Raw genomic sequence first — 13,355 nt, forward strand, 5'->3', positions numbered from 1 at the left:
AAAAATTTTGTGAAAAAAGTTAAATGTTTTTTTTCCTTTCACATTCCATTAACTCCTGTGAAGCGCCTGAAGGGTTAATAAACATCTTGAATGTGGTTTTGAGCATCTTGAGGGTGCAGTTTTTAGAATGGTGTCACTTTTGGTTATTTTCTGTCATATAGGCCCTTCAAAGTCACTTGAAATGTGATGTGGTCCCTAAAAAAATGGATTTGTAAATTTAGTTGTAAAAATGAGAAATCACTAGTCTACGTTTAACCCTTATTACTTCATAATAAAAAAATTATATGTTCAAAAATTGTGCTGATGTGAAGTAGATATGTGGGAAATGTTATTTATTAACCATTTTGGGTAACATAACTGACTTACGATCATAAAAATTAGAAGTTTGAAAATTGCGAAATTTTCTCCATTTTGCCAAATTTCCAATTTTTTCACAAATAAATGTAAGTCATATCAAATAAATTATACCACTATCATTAAGTATAACATGTCATGAAAAAATATTCTCAAAATCAGTAGGATCCATTGAAGTGTTCCAGAGTTATGACCTCATATAGTGACAGTGGTCAGAATTGGAAAAAAATTGGCCTTGTCAGGGAGGTGAAAACAGGATTTGGAGTGAAGGAGTTAAAGGCAGAAGTAATACTGTAGGATGAAAGATTGAACTAGGTTGCGTTTAGAATTTTGCAGCTGCACAAGGAAAGTTTGCTACAAAATCAGATGTACATGAGAATATTTTCTTGTTGTTATATTTTACATTTTTTTTCTCATTGTTACTCTGACTAGGATGCTTAAACTGCAGTCAAATTCCAGAGCTTACCGATCGCCTCAGCTCCCTGGAAGCAAAGGTAATTTCACGTGTCAGAGTTGCTACTGTAAGTCTTTGATACTTATAAGGTACCTTACTCACACGCATAAACAATTTGTGTTGATAGGTTGCAATCATCTTGGCATCTGATATTGCACAAAGCAATGGATCACCTCCTGAATCCTCTGGGCTGTTGGGAAGCCCACCAGCACGTGGTAGTCCTGGGGAGGTGGGCATGAAGGGTAGGACTTGAATGATACTATTTTTTTATACGATCTTTTCCTCAGAAATAACGCTATTACAAAATTAAGGGGTTACCTAGGCTTAAAAAAAAATCTGGCCACTGGTTATAACATATACTAATATAACTATACTAATAAATCAAAGGATGATCCTACACAGGTAGTCCTTTTCCCCTGCTCTTCTCTATGTAGATTGCAGCAATGATGATCCATGACCAGTGTCATTACTGCAGGCAGAGATGTAAACTGAGACTGGTAGGGACTGCAGAAAGATTTCCAGAAAGCCCCTGAAGCCCCTGAAATGATGTAGATGTTAGGCATGTCTGCAGCTTTGAACTCCATGTCCTGCTGTGCACTTGTGGAACCTCTTTCTCTTCTCATATGACCCATGTCCACATGCCATGATCGAACATTTAGAAGTATACAGTATGTGTCACAGGATATAGGAAGGAACCGGTAACAGGAGAGGTTGTTTTTCATTCTGTGTCTTCCCTTACATAAATCCAATTTATTAACCTTTTACAAGTGTCACCTACACAGCTGTTTAAATTACCATTAGTTTTAGGGTTCTTCCGTAACTGCCTGTCATTGACCTGATACGATCTCAACATTCTCCTGTTTTTTGGTAATCTTCATTATTTCTTAGTAACTTCCTTTTGCAGGGTCTATGTTGCATCAGGAAAAAGGGTCATTCTTAGCCCAGGAAGGTGCAAGACCATACATTTTATGGTCTTGCACAATTGCTGAATAAACTATAAGCATGAGAGATGGGTATCTTAAAAATACTTTTCATCTTGTGCCCTGGTACTGACATCAAAGAAAGTAGAACAAAATGTACCTAAAGAGACCTTGCTCTATTCATTATAAAAATGTATAGATGCATGAAATGAAGCTTTGTAACAGACTGGATTTTTTTTTAGGTATGAATACTAGAAAGGGTCCTATAGGTCCAATGGGTACTCCAGGAACACAATGGTCACCAGGAATGAAAGGTCCAGCTGGACCTCCAGGTAAGAGAACACTTAAAGAAGGATTTGCACTGATGTCTTTGTGTACCACTCTATTAGTGTGCCACTCCCTTGTTTTTCTTGTTTCCTCTTTTATCTGATTTTCTTCTTTGCAAAGTGTAAGATGCCCCCTAGAAGTTAGTGCGGAGAGAGTTTTCTCAAAAGTGATTTTAGACAACACAGTCCTTTCTATTGCTGCAGCAATTTCTGGTTTGGCAACAAAATTGGCTCTGTATGTACTTATTGTGATGTTATACAGAGTTCAGGAAAAAAAAATTCTGAGCGTTCTAACTTTTCTAAACGTAGACTTCCAAAGATGGTGCGTGCAACCCAGGCATTACCTTGTTCTGTCAGGTAAGGTCCCAGTAGAAAGAATTTGAGACAACCTGGTAAAGGAGGTAGGAAGAAAACCTAGCGTACATTAAGAAAAATACCACTGCCGTTAGTATTAGTTGTTGGCTATAGGTTGAGGAACAATCATGGTAGAGGGTAACATAGGTAGACATTTGAGATTTGGTGATTTTCAAGCAGTGTGTAGCAGACGCGGTTGCCCTTTGTGCAAAATGTCAGAAGCAGGAACATTTTTCTTTTTCTTTTAAAAGTTGTGTTTTTATGAAGTAGTATTGCAAGTTCCTAAAGCAGTGCACATACCCTGGACTTCAAGTAGGGTGCTCTGGATATCGGCAAGAATGTCCCTTTGAACGGTATTGGAGACAACATAATGCAAATATGGCGAATGCAGGCGACACAAAGACATCTCTGCATTGTGTTGCCTGTGCCAGCCCAATCTGTCTAGGAGAAAAAGAGGACTCGGTTACTCGGATTGGTGAGTGTAAACTTTATTTTTTTTGCTAAGGGTGGCAATCAGATGGCATTATAATTTTTGAAGGGTCACTCAGAACATTATTGCTTTTTTTAATATGTAAATAATGGAGCATTAATACATTCCGCCTGGGGCACTTTGGGCATTTGTTGTTTTAAGTGAGAACTCAGTGGGTATTATTACTTAGGAGTGTAATATTTGCCTTTACCCAAGTGCTAGTAACCTGTACTAGTCTAAACTAGGTAGAAGTAGTTCTGCTATTTCTTTGTAATATAAGGTGTTAACAAAAAAATGTTTTCCCATTACTCTATTAACTTGATGTCTTGTAATTTTGACAAAACATTGACACACAAAAATAGACATTATTGTTTGCAGCAAATTTGCAGTCATCAGCCCGGAAGCTGCGCATGGGAGGTACTTGGACGTTCCAACATGACAACAATCTAAAACACAAGGCCAAGTTGACCTGTCATCGGCTACAGCAGAACAAAGTGAAGGTTCTGGAGTGGCCATCTCAGTTTCCTGACCTCAATATCATTGAGCCACTCTGGGGAGATCTCAAGTGCGCAGTTCATGCTAGACTGCCTAGGAATTTACATGAACTGGAGGCTTTTTGCCAAGAAGAGTGGGCAGCCTTACCATCTGAGAAAATAAAGAACCTCATCCACAACTACCACAAAAGACTTCAAGCTGTCATTGATGTTATAGGGGGCAATACACGGTATTAAGAAATGGGGTATGTAAACTTTTGATCAGGGTCATATGGATGTTTTGGGTTGTCATTATGATTTAAAAAAAAAGAAAACACAGTAGTTTGACAATTTCACCCAACCATTAGGCATGTGTGGAGAAAAAGTTTTGGTGTTATCATTCATAATCTCTGAAAAAAGGCCAAGAAAGCAAAAATTCTCTGGGAGTATGTAAACTTTTGAGCACAACTGTATGTATGACCCAGCATGTAAGGATTCCGGACTTTCCTGGTGTCTGTTCGCCCTGATCCAAGATGGAGTCTTGGATCTCACCCTGTCATGGAACTTCCTGTCTGTCCTGACTATTTAAGTCCGGGTCTTGTGTTCACCTGTGCTTGAGTATTTTGTGCTGCTGGCTCCTGAGCATCTGCCTGCTTGCTGGCTAACTCCCTGCTTCTGCAGCTTACTACTCGGTGGTCTGCTTCACCCCATTCAGCTACCTCTCGCCCCTGGAACTGCTGCGACGTGCAGTACACCAATAGAAGGATTTCCTTTGTGTACCAAACTTTCCCAGTGTTGTGCCTCTTTGCACAACCACACCAGGTGAGCAAGATTCAAGCTGTGCTTTTCTCTCCAAGAAAGATGTACTCATCTACTACGCTTAGATAGCGCTCTCCCTCTTTCTCCCCTCGTCCTCTCTTTTCCAGGACGTCATTCACAGGACGCATCATCTCTGAACAATTGGAGTCCTACAAAAAAGTACTGTGCACACATGTGAGCAAGTTTTGCTGGACTTCGTCATTTATGGACTGTGTGCATTTGCACTATAACTGTTATGATCTGGTGGCCTAGGAGCAGCATGAGACGGACTCTGGAGAAGGTGGTCCCTGTACTGACCGCAAACCCTGAACCTAGCAGCGCAACTAGAAGTAGCCGTGGGGGGTACCTAACACTCCCTAGACCCCTCGGCACAGCCTAAGATCTAACTACCCCTAAAGACAGAAACAGGAAACATCTTGCCTCAGAGAAAATCCCCAAAGGATAGATAGCCCCCCCACAAATATTGACTGTGAGAGGAGAGGGAAATAACATACGCAGATAAGAAATCAGATTTTAGCATAGGAAGCCATACTAGCTAAAAAGAAAGAAAAGAACAGAGTACTATGCGGTCAGTATAAAAACACTAGAAAATATCCACCGCAGAAAATACGGATCACCACATCTGACTAAAGACATGGGGGGTATATCTGCATCTCCAGAGAAATAGCTAGGCTGCAAAAAATCCTTCACAGACTAAGCTGGACAAGACAAAAACATGAAAATGCACAGAACTTTAAGGTCCACAGCAGGTGGACAGCAAAAACAAAGGCAGGACTTATCTTTGTAGAAAAGCACAGCAAACTGGAGAGACCAGCAGGGAAGTGAATCCTTCCAGAACAATGGACAACTGGCACTGACTAAAGGATCCTGCAAAGCTATATACCCCAGTCAGTTTTGCAATTAGTAGATACACCTGTCCACTCCTGCAGTCCAGGCACAACTGCATTACCCTCTACAACCACCGGAGGGAGCCCAAAAGCTGAATTCACAACAGTACCCCCCCTTGAGGAGGGGTCACCGAACCCTCACCAGAGCCCCCAGGCCGATCAGGATGAGCCCGATGAAAGGCACGAACCAAATCAACGGCATGGACATCAGAGGCAGAAACCCAAGAATTATCCTCCTGGCCATAACCCTTCCACTTGACAAGGTACTGAAGCTTCCGCCTTGAAAAACGGGAATCCAAAATCTTCTCAACAACATATTCCAACTCCCCATCAACCAATACAGGGGCCGGAGGATCAACAGAGGGAACAACGGGCTCCACATATTTCCGCAACAAAGATCTATGGAAGACATTATGAATAGCAAAAGAGGCCGGAAGCGCCAGGCGAAAGGACACCGGATTAATAATTTCAGAAATCCTATAAGGACCAATAAATCGAGGCTTAACCTTAGGGGAAGAAACCTTCATAGGAACATGACGGGAAGATAACCAAACCAGATCACCAACCCGAAGCCGGGAACCAACACACCGACGACGGTTAGCAAAACGCTGAGCCTCCTCCTGAGACAGCACCAAATTGTCCACCACATAAGCCCAAATCTGCTGCAACCTGTCGACCACAGAATCCACACCAGGAAGGTCAGAAGGCTCAACCTGCCCAGAAGAAAAACGAGGATGAAAACCAAAATTACAAAAAAAAGGCGAAACCAAAGTAGCCGAACTAGCCCGATTATTAAGGGCAAACTCGGCCAATGGCAAAAAAGCCACCCAATCATTCTGATCAGCAGACACAAAGCATCTCAAATAGGTCTCCAAGGTCTGATTAGTTCACTCAGTCTGGCCATTTGTCTGAGGATAAAATGCAGAGGAAAAAGACAAATCAATGCCCAGCTTGGCACAAAAGGCCCGCCAAAACCTGGAAACAAACTGGGAACCTCTGTCGGACACAATATTCTCCGGAATACCATGCAAACGCACCACATGCTGAAAAAACAACGGAACCAAATCAGAAGAAGAAGGCAATTTAGGCAAAGGCACCAAATGAACCATCTTAGAAAATCGGTCACAGAGAACCCAGATAACCGACATTCTTTGGGAAACAGGAAGATCGGAAATAAAATCCATAGAAATATGCGTCCAAGGTCTCTTAGGGACCGGCAATTGCAAAAGCAACCCACTAGCGCGGGAACAGCAAGGCTTAGCCCGCGCACAAATCCCACAGGACTGCACAAAAGAATGCACATCCCGTGACAAAGAAGGCCACCAAAAGGACCTACTAACCAAATCTCTGGTACCAAAAATCCCAGGATGGCCAGCCAACACAGAACAATAAACCTCAGAAATCATTTTACTAGTCCATCTATCAGGAACAAACAGTTTCCCCACAGGACAGCGGTCAGGCTTATCAGCCTGAAATTCCTGAAGAACCCGTCGCAAATCAGGGGAGATGGCAGAAAGAATCACCCCTTCCCTCAAAATGCCGACCGGCTCAAGAACCCCAGGGGAATCAGGAAAAAAACTCCTAGAGAGGGCATCCGCCTTAACATTCTTAGTACCAGGAATGTACGAGACCACAAAATCAAAACGGGAGAAAAACAGGGACCATCGAGCCTGTCTAGGATTCAGCCGTTTGGCAGACTTGAGGTAAATCAGATTCTTATGATCGGTCAGGACCACAATACGATGCTTGGCCCCCTCAAGCCAATGTCGCCACTCCTCAAATACCCACTTCATAGCCAACAACTCCCGATTGCCGACATCATAATTGCGTTCCGCAGGCGAAAACTTCTGAGAAAAGAAGGCACACGGTTTCATCAAGGAACCATCAGAATTCCTCTGAGACAAAACGGCCCCTGCCCCAATCTCAGACGCGTCAACCTCAACCTGAAATGGAAGAGAAACATCTGGCTGACGCAACACAGGGGCAGAAGTAAATCGGCGTTTAAGCTCCTGAAAGGCAGAAACAGCCACGGAGGACCAATTCGTCACATCAGCGCCTTTCTTGGTCAAATCGGTTAGAGGTTTAACCACACTGGAGAAGTTGGCAATGAAACGACGATAAAAATTAGCAAAGCCCAAGAATTTCTGAAGGCTCTTCACAGATGTGGGCTGAATCCAATCATGAATGGCCTGAACCTTAACCGGATCCATTTCTATAGATGAGGGAGAAAAAATTAAACCCAAAAAAGAAACCTTCTGCACTCCAAAGAGGCACTTTGACCCCTTCACAAATAAAGCATTATTACGGAGGATCTGAAATACCATCCTGACCTGTTTCACATGAGACTCCCAATCATTGGAAAAAATCAAAATATCATCCAAATATACAACCATGAATTTATCAAGATAACTCCGAAAGATATCATGCATGAAGGATTGGAACACAGATGGGGCATTAGAGAGTCCGAATGGCATCACAAGGTATTCAAAATGGCCTTCGGGCGTATTAAATGCAGTTTTCCATTCGTCACCCTGCTTAATACGAATAAGATTATATGCCCCTCGAAGGTCAATCTTAGTAAACCAGCTAGACCCCTTAATCCTAGCAAACAAATCAGTAAGCAAAGGCAAGGGGTATTGAAATTTAACCGTGATCTTATTCAAGAGGCGATAATCAATACAGGGTCTCAAGGAGCCATCCTTCTTGGCAACAAATAAGAACCCCGCTCCCAACGGTGAAGAAGATGGCCGAATATGCCCCTTCTTCAAAGACTCCTTAATATAGCTTCGCATGGCGGTACGTTCAGGCACAGACAGGTTGAAAAGTCGGCCCTTAGGGAACTTACAACCTGGAATCAAGTCAATAGCACAATCACAGTCCCTATTGTTGCAGAGTGTGTCTTCTTGCAGTCACCGCTGTACTTAGAAGAGCTTCAATCAGCAAGATATCTTGAGTAAACAGTATTTACTTCATACTGGATAAACATGAGATACAATTCAGTGTCACACAGTCCGTGCACTGAACACAACACATTCATGAAGAAAAGCAAAACAGAAAGTAAGAAAACAACCAACAACCGAGAGCTTCCCTCCCCACATTACAGCAAGTACATAACTTTACACACTATCGCCATCTGCTGTCTGGTTAGTATAAAGTCCTCCTTTCACTTATAATAAGTTCTAATCTGTTGCATATGCCAACACCTATGCGGTGGAAGGGAACTGGATTTGGGCTCATCGAATACATCCTGGAAGTCAGACAAAAACTCAGGAACTTCAGAAGAGGGGGAAGAGGAAATTGACATCAAAGGAACCTGATCATGAAGCCCCTGACAACCCCAACTAGTCACAGACATGGATTTCCAATCTAACACCGGATTATGTAGCTGCAACCATGGAAAACCCAGCACAATATCATCATGCAAATTATGCAACACCTGAAAACGACAATCTTCCTGATGGGCTGGCGCCATGCGCATGGTCAGCTGTGTCAGCTGAGGTTTATTTTTAGCCAAAGGTGTAGCATCTATGCCCCTCAAAGGAATAGGGTTCTGCAAAGGCTGCAGGGGAAAACCACAACGTCTGGCAAATTCTAAGTCCATTAAGTTCAGAGCGGCGCCTGAATCCACAAATGCCATGACAGAAAATGGTGATAATGAGCAGATCAAGGTCACGGATAACAGAAATTTAGGTTGTATAGTACTGATGGCAACAGAACTAGCGATTCTCTTAGTACGCTTAGGGCAATCAGAAATAACATGAGCAGAATCGCCGCAGTAAAAACACAACCTATTCTGACGCCTGAATGTTTGACGTTCAGCTCTAGACAAAATCCTATCACACTGCATAGGCTCAGGGCTCCGCTCAGAGGGCAACGCCACAGTGTGCACAACTCTGCGCTCGCGCAAGCGCCGATCAATCTGAATGGCCAGAGACATAGAATCACTCAGACCAGCAGGCGTGGGGAACCCCACCATAACATCTTTAACGGATTCAGAAAGACCCTTTCTGAAAATTGCCGCCAAGGCATCCTCATTCCATTTAGTCAGTACAGACCATTTTCTAAATTTCTGGCAATACAATTCTGCCGCTTCTTGACCTTGACACAGGGCTAACAAGATTTTCTCAGCCTGATCCACTGAATTAGGCTCATCATACAACAACCCCAATGCCTGAAAGAACGAATCAACATTAAGCAAAGCAGGATTGCCAGATTCCAGGGAAAATGCCCAATCCTGTGGGTCACCACGCAGCAGAGATATGATGATTTTAACCTGCTGAATAGGATCACCAGAAGACCGGGGTCTTAATGCAAAAAACAGTTTACAGTTATTTTTGAAACTCAAAAATTTGGATCTGTCACCAAAGAATAAATCAGGAGTGGGAATCTTAGGTTCTAAGGCAGGAGTTTGAACAATGAAATCTGAAATACCCTGTACCCTAGCAGCAAGCTGATCCACCCGAGAAACTAACTCCTGAACATTCATGTTAATACTAAACTCCGTAGCCACCCAGAGGTAAAGAGGAAGGAAAATACCAAACAGGCTAAGGAAAAAAAAAGGCTCAAAAGCTTCCCGCCCTTCTTCTGAGATGCAATTAACTCATTGTTGGCCAGTTGTACTGTTATGATCTGGTGGCCTAGGAGCAGCATGAGACGGACTCTGGAGAAGGTGGTCCCTGTACTGACCGCAAACCCTGAACCTAGCAGCGCAACTAGAAGTAACCGTGGGGGGTACCTAACACTCCCTAGACCCCTCGGCACAGCCTAAGATCTAACTACCCCTAAAGACAGAAACAGGAAACATCTTGCCTCAGAGAAAATCCCCAAAGGATAGATAGCCCCCCCACAAATATTGACTGTGAGAGGAGAGGGAAATAACATACGCAGATAAGAAATCAGATTTTAGCATAGGAAGCCATACTAGCTAAAAAGAAAGAAAAGAACAGAGTACTATGCGGTCAGTATAAAAACACTAGAAAATATCCACCGCAGAAAATACGGATCACCACATCTGACTAAAGACATGGGGGGTATATCTGCATCTCCAGAGAAATAGCTAGGCTGCAAAAAATCCTTCACAGACTAAGCTGGACAAGACAAAAACATGAAAATGCACAGAACTTTAAGGTCCACAGCAGGTGGACAGCAAAAACAAAGGCAGGACTTATCTTTGTAGAAAAGCACAGCAAACTGGAGAGACCAGCAGGGAAGTGAATCCTTCCAGAACAATGGACAACTGGCACTGACTAAAGGATCCTGCAAAGCTATATACCCCAGTCAGTTTTGCAATTAGTAGATACACCTGTCCACTCCTGCAGTCCAGGCACAACTGCATTACCCTCTACAACCACCGGAGGGAGCCCAAAAGCTGAATTCACAACATATAACCTTATTGGACTTCCTCCTTTTAGTGTCTTGTTTGCTTCCACATAATTTCCTTGCTGGACTGGTTCACATTAGCGGTCTCGCCCCGCTACTCAGTTTGCTGTGATTTTCTATATAGAGCTGAGGACCTCGTTACAATGGCAGGAATATCTGTACCATGTTTTGTTCGCTATTCTGTTTGCTGTGACTTTCTATATAGAGCTGAGACCTCGTTACAATTGCAGAAGTATCTGTTAGTTCTGTTTACATTTCTGTTTTTGAGTAAATACATCTTTTGTTGCAACTTTGCTCTCAGACTGGCTTTATCCCATGCTATCAGATTCTGTAGTACCCATATAATTATTACACAGCACCAGAAAAAATTCTTCCACTATCTGGAGCGACTGGGAGTCAGACGGGAGAGAGAATGCCTATGTCACGAATGGTTAAGTCCAGCGGACGACACAACTTACACAAAGCAATGGGATGGAATGGGGGGGAGGGAGGTCCTCACAGTAGGAAACAAGGGATGGGGCACCTCCTGAGCTCCAACCTTTGCCTGTCCCTAAACTCCCCTAACGCCCTAAGCGGGTCCTTCCCCACCGCCACCATCTCGTGCCTTAACCCTGTTTGTCTCCTCACTATTCCGTGGCTAGTGCACGGCTGGCAAGGACACTAGCCCTACCACTGTAGATGGTGAACAACACAGGGAGAGGGACAACAACAAGACAGACACACAAAGGGAAAATAGAACTTAACACTGTCCCAGCTGGAAAGCACCACACAGCAGAGGATACAGCACCAGGACCATGAACTCCATGAACACAGCAAAAGCACCACTGCAACCAGAGAGCTCTTTAATCCAGGCTTGGTCAACATAGATTACTCTGTCACCAACAGTCTGCTGATGCGTTATGTGACTTTTTAAAGGATGGTAGAAGTGGTCACCACCCACATCAGCTGACTAGCAATCAAAGCAGCTGCCAGCAAGGAAACTGACATTTAACCCATGCTGGCCTGAAAGGAAAAAAAGCTACATTTAAATTATAGCAGAGCCAGAGCTTCCACGATTCCAACATGAATCTTGACAGTACCCCCCTTTCAACTAGGGACCTCTGGACCCTCAACACCGGACTTCACCAGAAATTACATCTCCACCCACTAGGATTCACCTCCGCAGTCACCTGATCCTCAAGGTTCGACAAACGCAACCCAATAGAGATGGCAATAATGTAGGCTCCGGAGGCACCACAAATCTCAAGAGCGCTGACCTGTGGAAAATGGGGAATATGAGGCTAAGAATGGCCGACACCCGATACAGCCCCTTCACCCTAGAACTCCAGGGCCCAGATGCATACTTCCACCTGATGTTTTTGGTGGACACCCACACGTATTCATTCTCACACAGGTCTGGACCTGGACGTTTATTTCCACGCATGCGTTTGCCAAAAGATGGTGTACTCGTTGAGGAACAGACAACAGAGGCATCCCCCTGTATCACCAAAATCATACCCTCGCTATGCACAGAAGGAACCACCACCATCCCCTGATTACTCCTAGGCAGTAGTCCTTACAAGACTGGTCTCAACTGACTACTTCCCTGGACCGCCAATTTATGACCGGGTTGTGTCTCTTCAACTAGGGAAGGCCTAAGACGATGGGAGATGACATACCCTGCACTATACGCAGGTTAATATTATCTACGGCTTGGGTCACACTCCCCTGGCTGAGAGGAACAGAGACAATTGCCCAAACAGTCATGGGTCTCGTCAGCATCCTACCAATCAGACCATGGGTCTGAACAAAGAATCCACGAAATTGACTCCAGCTCCAGTATTCACAAGCACCGGCATAGTCTCAGTCTCCTGACCAACCACCACTTCTGCTGGGTTGGTACACTGAGACGTAAAGAAGGAGTAAATGTACATACCTTGCTTGTCTCCCTCCACACGACCAGGGGACTGCAGCTTTTGAGATGGAGTACAAATTTTGGCACGAGCTGGACAGACATTGACGTAATGATCAGTCAGGCAACCTATTTTAAAAGGAGGATCCTCCCACCTGCATGGGTTCGTACGTCTGCACAAGTGTGTCCTACTCCCTGGAAAGAACAATAGGGGGCAGATTTGGTGTATGTCTCTCCCTGAGGCATCTGTCTACCTGGATAGCAAGAGCCATGGTGGCCTCCAATGACCCAGGAGTAGCATACTGCACCAGGGTATCCTGAAGCCTAGCTGACAGACCCTGACAGAAATGGCTCCTAAGACCAGGGTCATTCCACTGCGTGTCAGTGGCACATCTCCGAAACTCTGAGCAGTACTCAGCTGGCAGGTCCCCCTGCTTCATTTTATGGAGTCTAGACTCAGCCAGGGAGATGACATCAGGATCCCAAAATACCAGCGCCAATGCCGCAAAAAACTTGTCCACCGATCGCAAAGATGGTGAATCAGTCAGCAGGGAGAAGGCCCAGGATTGGGGATCACCCTTGAGAAGGAAGACAATAATCCCCTCACGCTGTTCCTCAGTCCCTGAAGAACAAGAGCAAAGTCTAAAGCACAATTTACAGGCTTCTTTAAAGACGATAAATTTATCTCTCCCTCCAGAAAATCTAAAAACTGCTAAAACTGCTGCACTACCTGAGTCTGTAACTCTGAAACCTCATCCATGAGGGACTGGATCAGGTGAGCAAAGGCCTCAGCATGAGCCATGGGTTTACCAGAAAAATGTACGGGTCGGTGATAATGCCACAAACCAAGAGGATTCTTTACTGTTAGGGCAGTGAGAATCTGGAATTGCTTGCCTGAGGAGGTGGTGATGGCGAACTCAGTCGAGGGGTTCAAGAGAGGCCTGGATGTCTTCCTGGAGCAGAACAATATTGTATCATACAATTATTAGGTTCTGTAGAAGGACGTAGATCTGGGTATTTATTATGATG

General features: G+C 44.1%; 1 protein-coding gene across 1 annotated transcript in view; it reads left to right on the forward strand.

Moving 5' to 3' along the window:
* EMID1 (EMI domain containing 1) overlaps positions 1–13,355 on the forward strand; it is a 247,384-nt gene that overhangs the window by 82,056 nt on the left and 151,973 nt on the right. The window contains exons 5-7 of the mRNA XM_069759923.1: positions 787–848; positions 936–1,050; positions 1,971–2,060. Of these exons, the coding sequence (XP_069616024.1) occupies positions 787–848; positions 936–1,050; positions 1,971–2,060 (267 nt within the window). The remainder of the gene's footprint in view (positions 1–786; positions 849–935; positions 1,051–1,970; positions 2,061–13,355) is intronic.

Source organism: Ranitomeya imitator, chromosome 1, assembly GCF_032444005.1.
Source record: "Ranitomeya imitator isolate aRanImi1 chromosome 1, aRanImi1.pri, whole genome shotgun sequence".
NCBI classification, from domain to species: Eukaryota; Metazoa; Chordata; class Amphibia; order Anura; family Dendrobatidae; genus Ranitomeya; species Ranitomeya imitator.